This window comes from Schistocerca gregaria, chromosome 1, assembly GCF_023897955.1.
Source record: "Schistocerca gregaria isolate iqSchGreg1 chromosome 1, iqSchGreg1.2, whole genome shotgun sequence".
NCBI lineage: Eukaryota > Metazoa > Arthropoda > Insecta > Orthoptera > Acrididae > Schistocerca > Schistocerca gregaria.
In genome coordinates this window covers 967,005,898-967,028,215 of record NC_064920.1, presented here as the reverse complement: position 1 = coordinate 967,028,215, position 22,318 = coordinate 967,005,898, and the positions used below count along the sequence as shown (strand labels likewise).

The 22,318-nt window shown below is 38.6% G+C and overlaps 1 protein-coding gene across 1 annotated transcript in view; it reads right to left on the bottom strand.

The window, feature by feature from the left end:
- The window catches only part of LOC126276449 (protein N-lysine methyltransferase METTL21D-like), a 30,062-nt gene extending 15,694 nt beyond the window's left edge, over nt 1-14,368 (bottom strand). The window contains exons 1-2 of the mRNA XM_049977277.1: nt 14,001-14,368; nt 12,638-12,827 (exon numbers count right to left, since the gene is read on the bottom strand). Coding sequence (XP_049833234.1) covers nt 12,638-12,827; nt 14,001-14,257 — 447 coding nt within the window. The 5' untranslated portion in view covers nt 14,258-14,368. The remainder of the gene's footprint in view (nt 1-12,637; nt 12,828-14,000) is intronic.
- Between the last annotated feature and the right edge of the window lie 7,950 nt (nt 14,369-22,318).

Here is a 22,318-nt window from a genome sequence, read left to right as displayed (position 1 = left end):
CTGTTAAATACACATCTATTCTTTGTAACTAATTCATTATGGTTCTGATCTGCCATTTTGTATGCTGAATCAATTTGAGCAGCAATGCTAATTGTGCCAAACATTTTGTATTTACATTATTAATGTAGTCCACTTTCTTCTTGTTTCTTAGTGCCTATTGTCCACAACCCTTCACAACCAAAAACACACAACAGAAACAAAATAATTTTTGCTTTTCTTCACTAACTGTTAACTAAGTTACAGAACCATGAAATCTATTGGTTGATGTGCATCTAACTCTCTGATTTCCAGCTTCTCTTCTATACTTAATAAACGAAAGGGCGTTTTAAGCAAACTCTCTTTTATATTTGTTTTAAAGTTGTCACTGAGCAAACACTCGAGTTTCAACCAAACAGCTCCAGCACACTGAAAGATGGCCTTGTTTGATGTTTTCCACATTTCCTGTTGATGAATGGCAGTAGGGCAGAGGGGGACGGGGAGGGGGAGGAATGCAACAAGGCATGTGACAGCAACTACAGTCTGGAGCTGTGGGTCCAAGGTGTCTGGCCCCAAACATTGCGAAGACTTGTGGGCAGGTGGGTGGGTGGGTGGGTATGGCAATGCAGCTGAGACAGCAGGGTTCGGGGAAAGAAGGGTATGGGTGAGATGGTCCATCCACCGGGCCCAATTGAGGAGGCTCAAAGCTTAGCTGGAGGAAGGTAAACAGCTTGGTTATGTTACTGGGACTGTACTTTTAGGAGCTGGGGGTGTGGGGGGGAGTAAGGGCTGTTTGTCAATAGCCCCATGGCACGGCTGTGGTGTAGGGAAAGAGAAGTACATGTGCAACGACCTGTCCAATGGGGCCCGTGTTTGCTGGCCCACAGCTATGCTTCGGCACGGAGCATGATGGAGAAGGTGAAACTGCTTGCTCACGTCACTGTGACTGTGGACCAGGAGCATGGAGGGAGTACAGGGCTATGGTCCACCTTCCACTGACTCTTGGCTTTAGGTGAATGGGAAGGGTAAAGAAAAACTGGTTTGTCACTGCAGAATGATACACTGTGTGATGAGTCGGCAACAGAGAGAACTGGGTCTGATTACATTGGGTTTCTGTCAGTCGTACTATGCCAAAATCATGTCACATACTGTGTGGCCCTTTAGAATGAGCTGCCCCTGGCTGCAATAATTACTGTGCACCATGCAACATGGGCGCAACAGGTCACAAACTGTCTACTTGCCTAAATGGGTATCACCAAACTGCGGCCAATCGCAAACTGTATCATCCAATTGCCGAACATGCTACATGGCACAGCACATACAACTTTTCAACAGCTGATTTGCTATGCATGTCATCTGGATACCCCCTTCCTGCATAAGATAAGTTTCTGTGAGCTACACGGGCAGGAAGTGTGTCTCCTCTGAATTCTACATACTTGTAATTTCCCTGGCCTAAACCTCTGCTACCCACTGCCTCCCTTTAACTTTTTCTTATCCTCTTCTATTGCTGTTCATACCACTCCATTCTCATCCAGGCTGTGTACTGACCCCCCCCCCCCCCCCCCCAACCAAATTTCCACCTTCCCGTTTCTATATTTCTTGCATGCGCAACCCCCTCATAACTCCCTTCATTTTGTTGTGAAGCTGCTGAGTATTCATCTTTCCCACTCTTGCCCAACACTAATCTCTCCTTGCTTCGTGTGTCTTCCCGTACCCTCCTCTACTCATCCATTAGCCCAGGCAACTGCTCTCTAAAAATCGGTACTCAATAGTCAGTAACACCGTGCTTGTGGCAATGTGCATTTGGGTGTGTGTGGTTGAGGTCTCTTTCTACAACAATCAGTTTAGTAAGTCATGATTGCTAAATATTAAAATGAATCATTTCCAGAACAATGGAACAGCTGATGTAAGCTGATCTGCAGGACAATCAGAAATAAAATACAGGGAGCAAATGGTTCTGTACCAGCCCTAGAGAATAAGATTGAATATTCCCATTAAAAATATCAAAAGCGATACCTTTACTCGTGTGCAAATAGGCATAAAGTTGAAAATTACTGACCCATTTTCCACTCCACTTGGCATTCTCTAAAGTTATGGAGGGAGTAAAGAAACAACTAGTCATCAAGTACTTAGATGACTACAGTCTATTGGATGATAACAAGCATGGCTTTCGAACTGGCAGAAGTACAGAAAAAGTGAAATGATTACACTGACAAAATAGTAATTTGGATAACAACAACAGTGTTGACAGAGTTAATTTAGATTTTTTTCTATCATGTTTGGCATGGTTAGTCATGAAATCCTTTGAGATAAGTTTGATGTAATGGGGATGAAAGGAATAGAACAGATGTGGATTCAATCATATTTGCAGTGTAGATTACAGGTTGTGGAGCCCACATCAACTCATGCTAATCATAAAATCAGACAAGTATCTGATGTAATAAAAGTCAAAACAGGTGTACCCCAATGAAGTGTGTTATGTCACCTACTGTTCCTTACTTTATAAAAGATATACACATCTCAGACATTGCTGCCAAGATCTTGTTGTTTGCAAATGACGGACCTCTGTCCATCGCAACTGGAAGTCCTTGCATTCTTGGTTCAATACCAAAAGGTTGACAATAAATCTGAAGAAAACAAACTATATACACTTTGGGAAGAAAAGTTAAAACCTAGGTCTCCATCTGGTACTGGACAGAAACGAGTTAGAAGGTGTACAAAACTTAAGGAATGCACGCTGACGAACACAAACTTTAAAGGCCTGTAACTAATCTCGCCTAGAAATTGAGATCTGCATGCTTTGCTCTGAGAATTATTTCTGAAGTTTGATCCCCAGGTATTGCTAGAATGGATTATTTTGGTTACTTTCAGTTTCCCTGTATCTTACGGGATAGTTTTCTGGGGTAAAGTTAGTAGCCACCCAAAGGAAATTTTTACATTACAGAAAAGGGCTATTTGGCTCTTGTCACATAACTCAGCTAGCACTCACTTCAAGCCCCTATTTAAAGGTTGTGTTTGCTTACCATTGAACATATACAAATGTGTGCTGACGACATGGGCTACACTTTGTGACCTGCTAGTGAACTATGATTACCAGAGTTATAATGTGTGGGCCCCTCCATACAGAACAAGTTAGTACAACCAGCTCTCAGAAACATGTGAACCACTTTGGTTTCAGGCTGTATACTGTGCTGTCAACATACGTTTCAAGGTTGGAGAAGGTAAGGGTTTTTAAATAATAGTTAAAACCATTTCTTTTTGAGAACTGCTTTTACAGTGTAAATGAATGTTAACTTATTGGATAACTACGCCTTCATTCATTGTTGGGTTCTTCCGATTCTGTCAACCGATGCACTATCAGTAATGTGTTTGTCTTTGCAAAGAATGGTTCGGCTGTTGGTCTTCTGTTTGCTCTGTTTCAAATGGAGTGCGACACACCTCCAACGAGAAAGGAAATGGTGCTAACGTAATTGTGACTATTTTAGTGTAAGCAGGGTTTCATGTGCTCGTGCTTAATATCTTTTAGCAGTGCTCTATAATGTGCTTGTGTGTATTATTTTCTGAGAGGTGCTTTTAATCAGAGTCGTGATTTACCTACCTCACTGGTTGACTTAGTCTGCATTTTACAAATTACTTAGGAATAAAAGATGATTCAGTGAAAGGCACACAAACAAAAGGTAGGAAGCTTTACCAGCTCTTTACAATATACGGAGACAAGTGTGTGTGTGTAATGCTTGTTTTTCCCCCTACAGCTAGAAAAAGGAAGTGCATTCTGAAAGCTGGCTGAGCTCTAACTTTTGTCTGTGTGCCTATTGATGATTCAGCACTTCTGCCTTTCAGTAAGTTGTCTCCTTTATTCCTACATAATTTGCTATTTTCAACCAGAACTTTCTGTACATTATTATTGTGCATTTTACACTTTTATGTAGTAGCACGTAATTTATTCACGTGTTTTCACTTTTTCAGAGTTTTTATTATCAAAATTTCATTCACTTACTTATTGTGCATATTGCACTTATAATGTAGACAATGCATTTTGTTATTCCATTCCAATCATGTACCGACTGAGGTGGCTACTCTACTCTTAATGTACTGGACTTGTATACAAGAGGACTAGGGTTTGTATCCCCGTCCAGCCACCATGACTTGATTTTTCCATGGTTCCTCCTTGTCGCAAAGGTGACTGCTTGGATGGTTCCTTTGACTTGGTCATGGCCGATTGCCCACCATATCCTATCCTATTTTGTAAATGTTATATACAAATACAATTTTTGTCCATTTTTGATGTGGCCAATACTATTGTACCAAATGGTCAATGAATGAATGAATGAATGAATGAATAAATAAATAAAGACAATACTTATAGGAGTCAAAGAATATGGAAGGAAGTCAACAATAGAGAAAGGAACGAGACAACGTTGTAACCTATCGTCCACGTTATACAAGCTGTACAATGAGTAAGCAACACAGGAAATTAAGGAAAAATTTCAAGAGGCAATTTAAGTTCAAGGAGAAAAATGAAAGTTTGAAGGTTTATCAATGACAGAGTGATTCTGTCAGAGACAACAAAGGACTTCTAAGGTTGGCTATATGGGATAGACAGGCTATAAGAAAGTTAATGGTGTGCACTTATTTTTAATAAGGCAATGCTGAGGGAATTAGCCAAGACATGAAACACAAAGTAGTGCACTAAGCTTTCTATCTGGGTATTGAACTAACAGTCAATGGTTGAATTAGAAACTACATAAAGTGCAGACTGAAAACATGAGGTGCTTTTCTGTGAAAGATAAATTTAAATGTTTTCTCAAGTAACTGTCCCTTATGCGCAGCTTTATATGGAAGTGGCACATGGATAATAAACAACACACAAAAGATAATATAAGCTTTTGAAATATGCTGTTAGATATTCAATGCTGAAATTGAAGTACCACACCAAATCAGAAAGAAATGTCGTTTCTGGCGTAACTTGAGTAAAATTCTGGATAACATTGGTTGGACACAGCCTGAGACATCATTGAACAATACTTAATTTGGTAATTGAGGGAAGAGTGTGTGTGTTTTTTTTTTTTTGGGGGGGGGGGGGGCAAAATTTTATGGACCGATGAAGGATTGACTATAGTGACAGGCTTTGATGTTCAGTGGTTGGTAATATGCACCTATTTGTGGTTTCTCTTGATGTTGTTGTTGTACATGCTTTGTGTTGAACCGGTACCTAATAAACAACGTGTATTTCAAAGTATGCAAATATTCATTTTCTAACAAAATCTCAGCAGGTTATGGCCCCAGGTGCATGTTAAAAGGACACTTGCACAAAAATAATAACTTAACTCTGTACAAAAGGTTTTTTTTTAAAGTTATCTCCAAGAAGACTTTTTGAAGTGAATTCCACACAACCAACAATGGATTCAACGAAAATTATCAACATTGGACTTCTGGAAGGCAAAACAAATTGGAACACCTGGAACTACAAAGTAAGTATTTGTCTGCAAGGAATTCCTGGCACACTTGCTGTCGTGTAAGGCAGGTTTGTGAAACCTAGTATTCTCTCAGAAAGTGCTACCGTTGAACAAAGGGTGCTCTACAAAAGTGCATTAGAAGGTTTTAACAAAGCAGACATCAATGCTCTACCTGTTTTGACTACAAATATGTCTGAATAAACTTTGCAGAAAATAATGCGTCTAACTACAGCATGTGACATGTGGACAGAATTACTCAAAATATTTGTTGGTGTGTCTGAACGCAAAGTTTACAAACTTTGTTTGCAGTTCTTTAGTTACAAAAAGGCTCCTGAAAACGACACTGCGACACACATTTCCAAACGGAAAAATTTGTGGACTGAACTGAAACAGGAAATGGTTAAAGATATTGTAAATAATTCAGAAATGCCTGATTTCTTTTTGATTTGTAAAATATTAGGTACACTACCAGAAGACTTATTTAAATCTAGTTGGATGCTAATGTCTAGAGATGACAGAACAATTGATAATTTAACAAATCAATTGTGTGCATATGAAAAAGCTTTAAGTATAAAGGAGTATGATTTTAGTGAACAAGAAGCCCTGACTACAGGCTCATCGAGGCTGTCATTTCAGCAAGTAAATGCAACGAAGAGAAAGAAGAAAAAGAAATCAATATGTAATTACTGCAAGAAACCCAACCATACAATTAAAGTGTGCAGAAAGTGGGCAGCTGATGGCAAACCTCCAGAACCAGCTACCACAGATACAAATTTGCTACTTCTTGCTGTGACATCTTTGATGAACTCTGAATGTAGAAATGAGGACTGGTATTTAGACAATGGTGTAACAAGTCATATTACAAATGATAGGAATTGTTTCAAGACATTTGTCTTTTCTAACCAAACCCTCAATTACTACAGTTAATGGTGACATAATTGAAGCAACTGGAAAAGCTTCAATAGACATTGCAGCAGCATTTGGAGGAAACTGGAAGAGAATTACCTTGACAGATGTATGATATGTACCTCAGATTAACAAGAATCTATTCTCTGTTCTTGCAGCACAGGATAAACATCCAGAACGTAAATTCACATCAACCGCAGAAATTTGTCATCTTAAGATTGATAATGTCACTAGATTGGTTGGTGTCCATGATTGCTTTCGAGGCCTTTTTAAACTTGCTGTAAGAAATGTGAAACCTCCCTCCCTCAGTGAAGTTAATGCCACTAGCAAAGATATGTTGCAGCTTTATCATGAAAGATTTGGACACCAGAACAAGCGACATGTGAAGTCTGTACTTCATAGTGAGTTAAATATTGAGGTGGAAATGGACAGTGAACTTTGTGAAGGTTGTATTTATGGCAAGGCTCATCGTTTACCATTTGGCACCAGAAAGAAGACAGCAGAACCAAGTGAGCTTATTTACACTGATGTATGTAGTCCCGTTTCAAGTACCTTCTGTGTCAGGGCACTGGTATTTTGTTCTTTTCAAAGATGATTGTACAAAGTTTAGGGCAACATATTTCATACAAGAAAAGTCTAGAGTGGCAGAAAAGTTAAAGCAGTTCAAAGCTGAAGCAAAAGCTGCTGGACATACCATCAAGGAACTTCTGAGTGATAATGGGACAGAATTTGACAACAAACAAGCAAGAGAGATTCTTCACAAAGAGGGTATCCTTCAACACCTCACGATGCCATACACTCCAGAACAAAATGGGTGCAGTGAAAGAGAGAACTGCACAGCTATGGAAACTGCCAGAGCCATAATGCATGCACACGGAAACATTCCACAGAAACTTTGGGGAGAGATGGTGAACACTGCAACCTACATTCTGAACCGAACAGGGCCTTCCAGTATTACAGGAACATTTCCATATGAACTGTGGTATGGAAAGAAGCCAAGACTGAATCATATGCAGGTGATAAGCTCCACCTGTTATGTTCATATTCCAAAACAACAGAGAAGGAAAATGGACCGAAAAGCACTGAAAGGTGTCCTTATTGGATATGATCAATGATGGTTACAGAATTTATTGTGGAGAATTGTGCAAACTCATTAGGTCACGAGATATCTTTGAGGAGAGACAACTGAAGAATGCGAAAAGTTCAACTCTTCCAGTGAATGTTTTCAAACATCAGGATCCAGCACCCCAGGCTGAAGACCAGTATGGTACTGATAGCGAGAGTGAAGAGGATGGCAGTTCCTTATATATATATATATATATATATATATATATATATATATATATATATATATATATAAAGAAACTTCCACATGGGAAAAATATATTAAAAACAAAGATTCCAAGACTTACCAAGCGGGAAAGTGCCGGCAGACAGGCACATGAACAAAACACACAATCACACACACAGAATTACGAGCTTTCGCAACTGGCAGTTGCTTCGTCAGGAAGGAAGGAAGGAGAGGGAAAAATGAAAGGATGTGGGTTTTAAGGGAGAGGGTAAGGAGTCATTCCAATCCCGGGAGCGGAAAGACTTCCCCTAGGGGAAAAAAAGGACAAGTGTACACTCGCGCACACACACACATGTGCGGATGGATATGTGTGTGTGTGTGTGTGTGTGTGTGTGTGTGTGTGTGTGTGTGGGCGCGCGAGTGTACACTTGTCCTTTTTTTCCCCTAAGGGAAGTCTTTCCGCTCCCGGGATTGGAATGACTCCTTACCCTCTCCCTTAAAACCCACATCCTTTCATTTTTCCCTCTCCTTCCTTCCTTCCTGACGAAGCAACTGCCAGTTGCGAAAGCTCGTAATTCTGTGTGTGTGTTTGTGTGTTTTGTTCATGTGCCTGTCTGCCGGCGCTTTCCCGCTTGGTAAGTCTTGGAATCTTTGTATATATATATATATATATATATATATATATATATATATATATGAAGACCCTCAGGAGGAAGATCAGGAAGACAAGTGGAGAAGCTTCACCACATCTACATTTACATCTACATCTACATTTATACTGCACAAGCCACCCAACGGTGTGTGACCCTCATGCCTCCACAAAAATTTAATGATTATGTAATGCACCTCTCACTATCTTTCCAGGAACCAGAAACATTCAGCGATGCCATGAAGTTTGTTCAAAACGATTTCTGGAAGGAAGTAGTAGTAGTAGTAGTAGTTGTTGTTGTTGTTGTTGTCTTCAGTCCTGAGACTGGTTTGATGCAGCTCTCCATGCTACTCTATCCTGTGCAAGCTTCTTCATCTCCCAGTGCCTACTGCAACCTACATCCTTCTGAATCTGCTTAGTGTAGTGATCTATTGGTCTCCCTCTATGATTTTTACCCTCCATACTGCCCTCCAATACTAAATTGGTGATCCCTTGATGCCTCAGAACTTGTCCTACCAACCGATCCCTTCTTCTGGTCAAGTTGTGCCACAAACTTCTCCTCTCCCCAATCCGATTCAATACTTCCTTATTAGTTATGCGATCTATCCATCTAATCTTCAGCATTCTTCTGTAGCACCACATTTCGAAAGCTTCTATTCTCTTCTTGTCCAAACTATTTATCGTCCATGTTTCACTTCCATACATGGCTACACTCCATACAAATACTTTCAGAAATGACTTCCTGACACTTAAATCTATACTTGATGTTAACAAATTTATCTTCTTCAGAAACGCTTTCCTTCCCATTGCCAGTCTACATTTTATATCCCCTCTACTTCGACCATCATCAGTTATTTTGCTCCCCAAATAGCAGAACTCCTTTACTACTTTAAGTGTCTCACTTCCTAATCTAATTCCCTCAGCATTACCCGACATAATTCGACTACATTCCATTATCCTCGTTTTGCTTTTGTGATGATCATCTTATATCCTCCTTTCAAGACACTATCCATTCCATTCAACTGCTCTTCCAAGTCCTTTTGCTGTCTCTGACAGAATTACGATGTCATCGGCGAACCTCAAAGTTTTTATTTTTTCTCCATGGACTTTAATACCTACTCCGAATTTTTCTTTTGTTTCATTCACTGCTCGCTCAATATACAGATTGAATAACATCGGGGAGAGACTACAGCCCTGTCTCACTCCCTTCCCAACCACTGCTTCCCTTTCGACTCTTATAACTGCCATCTGGTTTCTGTACTAATTGTAAATAGCCTTTCGCTTCCTGCCACCTTCAGAATTTGAAAGAGAGTATTCCAGTCAACATTGTCAAAAGCTTTCTCTAAGTCTACAAATGCTAGAAACGAAAGTTTGCCTTTCCTTAATCTAGCTTCTAAGATAAGTCGTAGGGTCAGTATTGCCTCACGTGTTCCAACATTTCTACGGAATCCAAACTGATCTTCCCCGAGGTCGGCTTCTACTAGTTTTTCCATTTGTCTCTAAAGAATTCGCATTAGTATTTTGCAGCTGTGACTTATTAAACTGATAGTTCGGTAATTTTCATATATGTCAACACCTCCTTTCTTTGGGATTGGAATTATTATATTCTCCTTGAAGTCTGAGGGTATTTCGCCTGTCTCATACATCTTGCTCACCAGATGGTAGAGTTTTGTCAGGACTGGCTCTCCCAAGGCCATCAGTAGTTCTAATGGAATGTTGTCTACTCCCGGGGCCTTGTTTTGACTCAGGTCTTTCAGTGCTCTGTCAAACTCTTCACACAGTATTGTATCTCCCATTTCATCTTCATCAACATCCTCTTCCATTTCCGTAATATTGTCCTCAAGTACATCACCCTTGTATAGACCCTCTATATACTCCTTCCACCTTTCTGCTTTCCCTTCTTTGCTAAGAATTGGGTTTCCATCTGAGCTCTTGATGCTCACACAAGTGGTTCTCTTTTCTCCAAAGGTCTCTTTAATTTTCCCGTAGGCAGTATCTATTTTACCCCTAGTAAGATAAGCCTCTACATCCTTGTATTTGTCCTCTAGCCATCCCTGCTTAGCCATTTTGCACTTCCTGTCGATCTCATTTTTGAGAAGTTTGTATTCCTTTTTACCTGCTTCATTTACTGCATTTTTATATTTTCTCCTTTCATCAATTAAAATCAATATTTCTTCTGTTACCCAAGGATTTCTACTAGCCCTCGTCCTTTTACCTAACTGATCCTCTGCTGCCTTCATTACTTCATCCCTCAAAGCTACCCATTCTTCTTCTATTGCATTTCTTTCCCCCATTCCTGTCAATTGCTCCCTTATGCTCTCCTTGAAACTCTGTACAACCTCTGGTTCTTTTAGTTTATCCAGGTCCCATCACCTTAAATTCCCCTAAGTCATGGATTCTGAAATAAAAGCTTTTCAAGAAAATAAAACGCGAGATCTGGTTGACCTACCAGATCGAAAGAGGGCCATTTCTAATAGATGGGTGTATAAAGTTAAAACAAATGCTGATGGCTCAGCCAATAAATTCAAGGCAAGATTGGTGATTAAGGGTTATTCGCAGCACAGAGGAGTTGACTATGGCCAGACGTTCAATCCTGTAGCCAGAGTGTCTACCATTCGAGCACTACTAAGTGTTGCTGCAAGTGAGAGAATGAAACTTTTACAAATTGATGTTTCAACTGCTTTTCTTTATGGTGATTTAAAAGAAACCATTTATATGCAACAACCTGAAGGATGTGATAATGGGTCCGGGAGAGTATATCGCTTGAAGAAAAGTTTATACGGACTGAAACAGGCTCCGTGTTGCTGGAATGAGAAGTTCAGTAATCATCTCACTAAATTGGGATTGCAGAGGTATGAAGCTGATCCTTGTCTTTTCATGAGACAGAAAGGCTGTAAGAAAATATTCCTTGTGCTGTATGTTGATGGACTGATTGCAGCTCGCTAGAAGACATTGTCAGTGATTTAAGAGAAGAGTCTAAAATTACTTCAGTGCCTGCATCATTTTTCTTAGGTCTGGAAATTGACCAACAAGAACGTGGAACTGTACGTGTAAGTCAAACTCATTACACAGAGAAAATACTGGAGTGTTTCAACATGAACTGCAAGGCTGTAACTACACCCATTATAAAGGACAATGATATAGAAGAAAGACCTTGCAACTCAATTTCTGTACAGGCAAGCTGTTGGAGCACTGATGTTTCTGATATGTGAGGCATGTCCTGACATTGCATATGCTGTCAGTGTTGTATCAAGAAATCTTGAAAAACCAACAGATCGTGATGTAGTGGAAGTTAAAAGAATCTTACGATACCCGACAGGCACAACAAATTATGGACTTTTATATAAAAACAATTCTAAGAAGCAGGTTTTAGTGGTGTTGTGATGCTGACCATGGTGATGATCGTGGCTCTGGGCGCTCATTGTCCGGTTTTCTTTGCCTGTATTCTCGGGCACCTGTCTCCTGGATTAGTCAGAGGCTATCTTCTGTTGCCATGACCACAACTGAAGCTGAGGTTGTGGCTGCCAGTGAAGCTGCTCGGGAAATTGTCTGGACCAAGAAGCTTCTGACAGAATTGGACAAATTGTTGGCAACACCAGTTCTGCAGGTTGACAACGAAGTTGCTATCCAGCTTGCCCAGAATTCTGAGTTTCACCGAAGTACGAAGCATATTCATATAAGTAATTTCTTTGTTCTTGAACTAGTTAGTGCTGGTGTTAACACAGTTGCAAAAGTAGACACTGAAGAACAACTTGCTGATATACTAACAAAGCCACTTGTTTTCCATTAGATATCAGTATATATGTAATATGACTGGACTCTGCAAGTTAATAAGGGAGAGTGTTAACATATTTTACACCTTTGGTGTTCTTTAATAACTAAAGTCATTATTTTATGTTCAGTGGCTGGTAATATGCACCTGTGTGTGGTTTCTCTGTATGATGTACGTGCTTTCTGTTGAACTGGTACCTAATAAACCATGTGTTTTTCAAAGTATGCAAATATTCTTTTTCTAACAAATCCCAGCAGTGGAGAGCTGCATAAAATGCATCTTTGCATTGAAGACAACACGAAAAACAAACACCACCAACACTTTCAACTGGTTTTGGTGCAAATACTTGAAATCTCAATTATACTAAAACACACTTTAGAATTATTCGCTTTCACATTATTAGAAAATTAGCTCAAGATCTAAGTCAGACATTGTTACACAAAATCTGTCAGAAATGTGCATATCAAAAGTGTTTTTCAATGTAAACATAAAAGATTTTACTTGGACATTACTATTTTTAAGCTGAAAGAGAACAAGTCTTAAAAAATATCACCAATTCATTTAGAATTATTGATTTGTGCACATACCTCTTCATAGTAAACACAATCTGCTAGGAGTAACAAACTGATTTCCTTGACCTCACTGACTTCTTCACCCCAGCGCAAAATTTCAGCAGTAGCGCTGCCACCACTTTGTGTCCAGAGATGTCTGTTGACATCTATATTATGCCTCATTAATGGCATTATCTCAGGAAGGTCAGTCATAGTTACATGAGCACTGGAACATATGTTAGACAGCCTGAATAATAACAAATAATAATAATTTAACAGTATTAGAATAGTGTAACAGTGGTCGTGGTGGTGGTACCACACTTCAATAAAATTTAAGACACATTGTTTGACTGTCTTACAGTAAATTGAAAACAATGAAATGGACTCATACTGACAGTTACTGTGTCTAGTATCATACTGGCAGTAATGATGTCTGGAACACGATTCAATTACTTTATCTGGTTAGTTAAAACATATTTCAAAAAGCAAAGTAAGTTGGATTAGAGGTAAATGGCAAGGAAAGAGGGCAGAAAGAATTAACACAAAAAAGCAGAAAAACCATACAGATTTATGACCACATATTGGGTTGGAATAAACAACAAAAATGACGGGAAACCGATAATAGAGCTGAGGATAAAAGCGGCGTCAGAGAGCATCATATTCAGTCAACAAACTACAGTCATACAAAATTTTATCAATAAGAACCAGAACAGGGGTAAATGCGAAACTAATCAGACCTCTATTACTACAAAGTATGGAGAATAGATAATTACACAGAGAATAAAATCCTGCGGAAGATATCTGGACCATTTTGTGATTGAGGAGAATGGTGAAGAAGAAAACACAGTGAGGTTCATAACGCCACGACAGTAAGTAAATAAGTAATGAAAATATTGATTCAGTGGTCTGTAAGTAACGATGGAGAATTCTGCGGAATGAATTCATGCTAAACTGTAACACAGTTGACAATTATGGATAACAAAACACAGAGAGTTCAAAGTTACTATAATTTACAGGTACCAAATACGGCCCTTTTCTAATGATCCGCAGGTAGAAAGCATGACCAAGCCACAGACAAAAAAAAAAGTAGTTTATAAAAGTTGACAGCAATATGTATCATTACATACAGTCTAAGGGGGGCGAGAGTGACGCATTTTTTCGAATGTGTCAAGTTGTGAACACAAAGCTTATAACTTCCATATACACATAACAGGCGAAATACGAACAGCTATACACGTAAGTTAGTAACCAAGACACGTACCGTAAATTAGTAAACGCTGAAGATTCTATAGCCACAGCTGTTTAACTATGACACAATCATACCCCATTGAGTTTGTAGGGGCAAGCATCGGTAGAACCTTTTTTCCCTTGAAACATGCTTATTGTTCCAATATCTTACCCGAGGCATGAAGCAGTTAGCCCTACGCATCCTAGACCTGCACCAAGTTCTACAACTGAACTACCTTTAAGCCACGACTTATTCCGCAAATTTTCTACTTCTAAATATTTCGCGAGTACTATCGCCGCGTCCCATACTACACAGCTAACATTGCCGACTTCTTTCTGGTACAGGGTCAGAGGTGATATCAATCCAATATCTAACTTTCTGACAAAAAATCCACTTTCTCCGGTTTTGTTTTCTGGAACTTCTGCCATTTAAATTTCAAAAATAATTTAATGGTTCCACAAATCGACAAAATGATTTTCGAATGGGAACCAGTTTTCCCACTCTCGTGGACACGTGGCTACGGTAGTATCGCTACCAACATTCCGCCGTCAAACAAATGCTAATTTGAGAAGCCACATCTTGTAATTTTTAAGGCGAAAATGTAGTTCGGATCATAAGGTATATAAAATCAACTTTAAAAGTTAATTGAAACAATCGAAATAAAATGTATTATTTTTTAAACGTGATGTATTTGGTACCGGCATTTCTTCTTCCAGCACGGAAGTGTTTTCTTTCACTATACCAATGATGGATTTGTGCATATGGGAACTCACTGCGAGTTATATGTTTGTTTGCATAGCTTTCTTCCACAACAGCTGTTAATATCAGTTTCTCCTTCTCAAGCTAACTGCAATTAAAAGAGGTTAAATTACAGATTATAACATCGGTATACAAACAGCACTGAAGTAAGATATCTGTCCAGTAACGATGAATGAGCAATAGCTATTTACATCTACATGGCTACCCTGTAGTTTACAATTAAGTGCCTGACAGAGGGTTCATCGAACCACTTCCAAACTATTTCCTTACGGTTTCACTCGCTAAAAGCTCGAGGGAAAAAAAGAACACTTAGTCTTCCCGTGCGGGCTCTGATTTACCTTATTTTATTACAGTGATTACTTCTCCCCTAATCTGTGGGTGCCAACAAACTAATTTTACATTCGAAGGAGAAAGTTGGTGCTTGCAAAAAGATCCTGCCACCAACGAAAATTGCCTATGTTGTAATGATTGCCGTGACGCTATCTCCCCTATTTCGCGATAAAACAAAATGAACTTTTTCGATACCATCGGTTAATCCTGTCTGATGCGGATGTCGCACCGCGCAGTAATACTCCACGAGAGGATGGAGACGAACAAGCGTAGTAGACCTGTTGCCAGGAGCGCCTACAGGTATTTACTGTATGTCAGTGGGGGCAAACCATTTCCCCACACATGTGATTTAGAAATTTTGAGAACATTTTCATGTGTTTACCATATTCTTCTGTTAGTTTCTACAGAACAATTGCAATACCTAGTCAAAGTTATAAACACGCAAACAGTATACATATAATAAAATCTGTTTTTTATTCCCAGATTTTACGTTTTCCCACCATTTACATTATTTTCAGTTGGTAACACCGTAAGCCCTTTTCTCCAAATGAATTGTTTTCGTGCTATAAAAATCTCATATGGATAACATTTCCAATATTTTGCGATTTTGGTCCACTTTGACAAGTTTCAACATCGATTTTCAAATCTTTGTGAAAACTTAATAGTGATCCTGCAAGGACAACCTGTAGATAATAAATATCATAAAATGTACAGTTTATTTCAGACTCTAATTCATTTTGGGTTCGAAAATAACTGTAGATGGCATTTTGAGGGGAACTTTCAAAATGTCTATGCAATGTTTTGTCGCCTGGCACTACTCTAAATGGCAATACATCGTCAGAAAACAGCACTTGAATTTGTTTTTGTTCCTAAAGGCAAGTCATGTAATGTACAACACAATACGCAAGAAACAATTAACTTCAACTGAGTGCGGTTAGTTTATAGGGGTGAATGTTGTACATTTAGGATTGTATTCTTAGGAACAAATGATTCTTGGTCGGTGTTTCAAACTAGGGGCCGATTTTAGAATTACATGAAGAAATAGCTTTAGAGACTGCAATAAGTAGTTTCCAGGATTTTCTACTGCTTTTGTTGCTGTATGACATGGTGTGTTTTGTGATGCATTTATAAATATTATTAATTAATTCTGCAGTTGCAGAATTTTATAGTCAGTGAAATTCTATGTGTTTTTAGAACAAATTATATAACATGTGGACAGCTAAACCATATTTTGTAGTTAGTGCATCATTTGGTACCTTGAAACGTAAGACGACCTACTATGAAACATGTGATATTTGCAAATGAACTGAGTGTTTTTTTTACTGTCTTAACAATTTCAGCTAACTTGAAAATGGAAATTTGTTTTAGTTTTCAACATCTTTAGTTCAAAAAGGTGTAAATTGTAATTGATTTTTGATAATACTTTACATAATTAGATTTCACTTACTCATAAGTATTTTACAGCAGAATAATAACGTGAGAGATAGCTGATAAGAGTGTTAACAAGATTTTCATGATTGCAACACTCATAAGTATTTTACAGCAGAATAATAACGTGAGAGATAGCTGATAAGAGTGTTAACAAGATTTTCATGATTGCAACACTTCTAATTTCAACAGAATATGCGTCCCTTGCCGGCCGTTGTGGCCGAGCGGTTCTAGGCGCTTCAGTCTGGAACCGGGCGGCCGCTACGGTTGCATGTTCGAATCCTGTCTCGGGCATGGATGTATGTGATGTCCTTAGGTTAGTTAGGGTTAAGTAGTTCTAAGTTCTAGGGGACTGATGACCTCAAATGTTAAGTCGCATAGTGCTCAGAGCCATTTGAACCATTTCTTTGTGTTCCTTGATATATAACCATGTTGTGTACCTTGGAAAATTTTTTCACATTTGGAAAAGAAACTATTTTTCCAGAGTAGTTTTTATACTTTCAGAAAAAGACTGCAATACACAAGAAGTGAATACTATCGTTTAGAAATAGAATAGAAAAATATAGTAAACTTCCTTAACACAGCTCACTATAGGCAAAAGACTGAAAAGTGTTCCAAGATACAAATTCCGCTACTAATTTTGCAAGATTCTCTTTAACAAGTTCTTGTATTTTCTTGATTTGGCTTGTAATAATATTAACAAAATAACTTTATCTTTTCAGTTGGATCTTTATGCCACTCGAAAATCATATACATTTTAAAGATTCGTGACACATTTTGAAATTGGTGAACGAACAGCTTACGGTTGCGCCATTATGACTGCCATGCTTTGTGCATGGCCAGAAACTTAACACATGACTTAAAAAGGGCACCTCCAACTGCTATAGATTAAACCAGTCACGGATAATAAAGTAAACCAGTGGCAGATATAATGACAGTCATTGAATCGAAATGTTTTCTTTATGCCGTGTACATCATTTCTGAAATATTTAGTAGACATATCTGAGTTATCCTTTTGCTTTTGATATTTCTTGTATATTTTTCGATTCCCTCATTTTCATTTTCAGTCTTCATTCGTTTATGAAACATAAACTTACGACTATCGATCACTTTTCGCTCTGCTGAATGTGTTCATACACCTGACAATGCACAAAATTCTAAGTAAACCACATTCACGCACCACTCTCACTTACAACTCATTGCTGGCTACGAAAAAATATAGAGCTTACTTCCTTAACTGCAGACAACACCCCTGCGCCGTGACGATCAGCTGAATTTCGTGACAGCGAATTGTAGAGATGTTTATGCTAAAATATTCTGCTTATTTGCAGTAGTTAGTATGAAATTAATTAAATGAAGGCTGCTGTACAACAATGACTCAAAGAGTACCCCCCACTGTTAGATTGCGTAGGTTGACAATAGTTCCTGTAATGACAATTTCTTACTTCTACCAAGTTTCGACTAGCGGCGACACACTACAGTTGAACACCTCTTCAGCAAATAAAAAGAAATATGGCACATTCAAGTTACTCTAAATTAGTATCTGACAGTTGTTAACCGATATTTGAATTTTGAGGCAGTAAGCTTTTGTCGAGTGTGTTTTGTCATACAGCTGTTTTGTTACACCAATAGCCATTTGAGATCAATGAAAAAGTGTATATCTGTTGACTTGGGAACTGGGAGAATGGCTTTTTTCTTCCCAAGGAAAGAAACATAAGCCAGATGGAACTCTCAACATGGACATCCTTCTTAATGGGAGAAGTATGTAACGTGTAACTGGATTAAGGACAGAGAAGGTCCACTGTTGTTTCAGAACAATATTTGAAAAATGTAGAGGGAAAGATTGTAGCATTATCGGTTCAAAAAAGGATATAGAAATGTTGACACGTAAAAAGTTAGAGGAAAAAGCACGATGCACAAAGCACACAGACACATCCACCATCATTCATACCTTGCTAACGAAAGAGCTTGCACAGAACTCGAGAAAATTATGGTTCTACATACAATTAGAAAGTGCGCCGAAGCCTTCTATCCAGCTTCTCTTGTGGCAGTAGAAGTCAGCAAAAGGGAGGCTGAAGTTTAAAATTTCACGTTTAGAAAATGATACACGCTGGAGGATCGTTTGACCGTGACAGAGACACTGGTGTTGAGAAGCAGCTGGAGTTGAAACCGAATAAGTCTTCAGGTCTGGGTGGAATCCCAGTGCGGTTTTACCGAGTAATCTGCGCTATTGACCCTTCTTGAGCTTGTATTCAAGTTGCTCCTGTATATTAGAAGGGTAAGGAAAGGATATGCAACATCACAGACCAATATCCTTAACATTGCTTTGCTGCAGAATGGATTCTGAGTTAGACTGTAGTAAATTTTCTTGATACAGAAAAGTGTCTGTCCACAGATCAGCACGAATTTAGAAAGCGTCCCTTGTGAGAAACTCAGCTTACCTTTTTCTCATAAGATGTACTCCGAACTGGGGATGATGAGTGTGGCCTTCTATCTATTGGGAAGTGGATATTCAATATTCTTGTAATGTCTGTCTACATTCACACTGCTGAGACTGGGTGCTTCTGAATTCATTAAAGTTCTTGGGACAGCAGAGAAATCCATCAACAGGGACCTAATATTCAAAACTCTTTGAAATCACAACGGTTCATTAGATTAGAGGCTCTTTTATCTATCTGAATACATATCAACTAAATTTCATCAAAGGATACAGTATAAAAGTTTCAGTTCTTTAAGAATAATTACAATTTACAAAGAATAAATGTTCTCCACTGCTCATACTTATTTCTCCACAATGAAATAATTTTTTTCCAGTCTACTAAACTTCATTTCAAAAGCATACACCCTTCAATAACTCCGAAATACAAATCAGAACAAAAAACTGGTATATTCTGAAAAACACATATTAAATGGAGGGCACTGTGATTTTTCCCTGTCTTTCTTGACTGCCAATATTCCAGATTTAATAATCATGAAGTATAATAAGAATCTTGGCCTGGCATTAAATGAATGAATAACATCTGTCAGACAAGAGTACACTGCAACGACTTAACGTACATAATGAAATTCCATGATTCTTGCTCAGCAGCAGTGGAACCTTAACACTCCATGGCTGCCGGACTGTTGTCAACGTGCTGTCATTTTTTACGCAATCTAGGCCAGGTAATTTCATCTTCCCAAGAACCTCTGGATACTGCATGGTTTTTTTCAGAATGTCCTTCTATGCAATTTTACACACACACAAGTGCAAGGTAAAAAGGCGTCTAGTTTAGCAGGGGATACAACCCGTCAGCTTTGACCAATGACGTCAGAATTGGCCAGAGAGCATGTATTTCAAAGATGAAAGAGCTGAGAAGAATGTTTAGAAACAAAGGAATGCAAGAGAGAAAAACTGTACTTCACATATATAAGGGTCAGTAGTATTTTCACGTTAACGATATCACGTGTTTCTATCTTAGTAGTTCTCCGCAAAATACAATGGAAAGAAATGAATGAAATATATTACTAGCAAAGAATACATCACGTTACATGCATGTCAGCTGTATCTCGAAACTCTTTCGAACTTTTTTGCTTAAGTGCAGTACGGAATACGAGTTTGTCGTAAGTCGATTTCTTCGTTTTCACTAGCATTACTGTCCTGTTCTTCAATTGAACGATGTATCCTCCGCTTCAGTAAACCCTAAGTGGAACACAGGATACAAATTGTAGATGTGTTGATTATTTCGTCTCCGCTATTACTAACAGTCTATTCTTACGTACATATCAGTACTACTGATGACAGGACTTACGTATGTAATATATGTATACCAGACTTCCGTCGACCTCTATGTATGTACACTGGTAACGAAAAGGTGGAAATAGACGTAAGTTACATTTGCAACCTGTACCTCAATTGAACTACACAGAGATAAGAAGACGACACATGTAGAATTTATATCCCGTACTTCACTATGGTGTACAGTTTTCTTGTTGCCTTGGAGGCCAATAGTATCCCATTCGTCACTTGAGCTGTATAGCTATACGCAACATTTGTATCTTGCTCGCCAATTGACATATATAGAGTCAATGTAAAGGCAAAGTGAAGGACGTGATACAAATTTTAGGTGTATCGTCAATGTACAGGCGAAGTGAAGGACGGGATACAAATTTTAGTTGTGTCAGGGGTTTCACCTGTGATATAGCAAGTACACATTTAAAAATGTCGTACTGATACTAGTGCTGGGAAACGAATGAATATCGACAGCTGAGAAATGTCTATTATGTACTTCACAACACGAAAATACATATATTGGTGGAATAAAACAGTGAAATATGTCAAGATAGTGAAATACAATGAAAGAAGCAAATGGAAAAGTGAACTTACCACACGGAAATATCCAGGAATAACCAAAGCTCACCTAGATAGAGTGTAACGAAAATTACATACCCACAAACAGACAAATCCATTCCTACAAACGAAAGTAAGACACTAAAAATTGTTCTACAATAACAAGCTAATACTCCAAATTAACTCAATATCATTGCGAATAATTGTAATGCACAATGATAGCGCTTATCTGGAACACAGAACTGTTTCGTTATCTATGCCTCGAAGTGAAGACATTATTATCTATGACTAATGTAAGACGCCATTGATCAAAGCCGACGGGTTGTATCCCCTGCTTCACTAGACCCAAACGTTCTACATGTAGTTTCTCCTGGCTGCTCAGCAATATTGTTTAACTCAATCTCCTATCTGAATAAATCGTACGAGGACTATAATTACGTATTAACGGTTGTCACTGGTGGTCCATAACAAGGGAAACAACAAGGTTCCATACTCCTATATTTCTGGAAAGCTTTTTCCACGAGGAATGGTCAATATTCGTGGATATGACATGTATGCTCATTCAAAGCAAAAAAGTCTAGTAAACATGGGCTGTAAAATACAAACATGGTCAGCTATTAGCATTTCTTCGCCTATTATACTGTGAAACAAATCTCTTCCACTGCAAGCTCTTTGTTTTCCATATTTTGTAAGGTGGTAGCACGGACCAAAGCAATAATAAACGTTCAGTAAACATGGCCTCTAAAGTGCATACCTTAAGAGCTAGGGGCACTTGTTCAGGTTCGCTACTGAGGAACACATCTCTTCTACTGAGCAAGTGCTCTTAGGTCTTAAGGTATGAATATTAAAGCCCTCATTTAGTAGACAATTTGGCTTTGAATTGTCGTTCCTGTCGTATCCCTAAATATTGACCACTCCTCCAGGGACACACCGATAGCATAAGCAATTTAAGGGATAGGTTGAGCAGTAATCTACGACTATTTGCTGATGATGCTGTAGCACTACAGAAAAGTGTTTTTTAGTGACTGTAAGAGGATACAAGGTGATTCACCTTACATGGTATTCATCTTTGGTATGACTTATGGCAACTTTCTTCGTATTTAGAAAAATGTAAGTTTATGCAGATGAAAAGAAAAACAATCCTGCATTGTTCAAATTTAATAATAATGGTGTGCTGCTTGACATAGTTATGCCAATAAAATATCTCGGCTTAACAATGCAAAGCGATATGAAATGAAATGAGCACATAAGATCACTAGTAGGGAAGGCGAATGTTTGGTTTCTGTTTATTAGGACAATCTTAGGGATGTGTAGTTTATCTATATGGGAGACAGCTTGAAGAATACTAGAGTGGCCCATTCTTGAGTACTGCTCGAGTGTTTGGGACCCCCACTAGGTCTGATTAAAGCAATCTGTCGAAGCAATTCGGAGGTGTGTTGCTAGACTAGTTAACAGATGGTTAGATCAACACACAAGTGTTACAGATATGCTTCATGAATTCTAATGCGAATTACTGGAGGGAAGACGACCTCTTTTTCGTAAAACACTACTTGAAAATGTAGAAACCAGCATTTGCAGCTGATGGCAGATTGAGTCTACTGCTGCAAAGGTACAGTTTATGTAAGTACTGTAATGACAGCTTAAG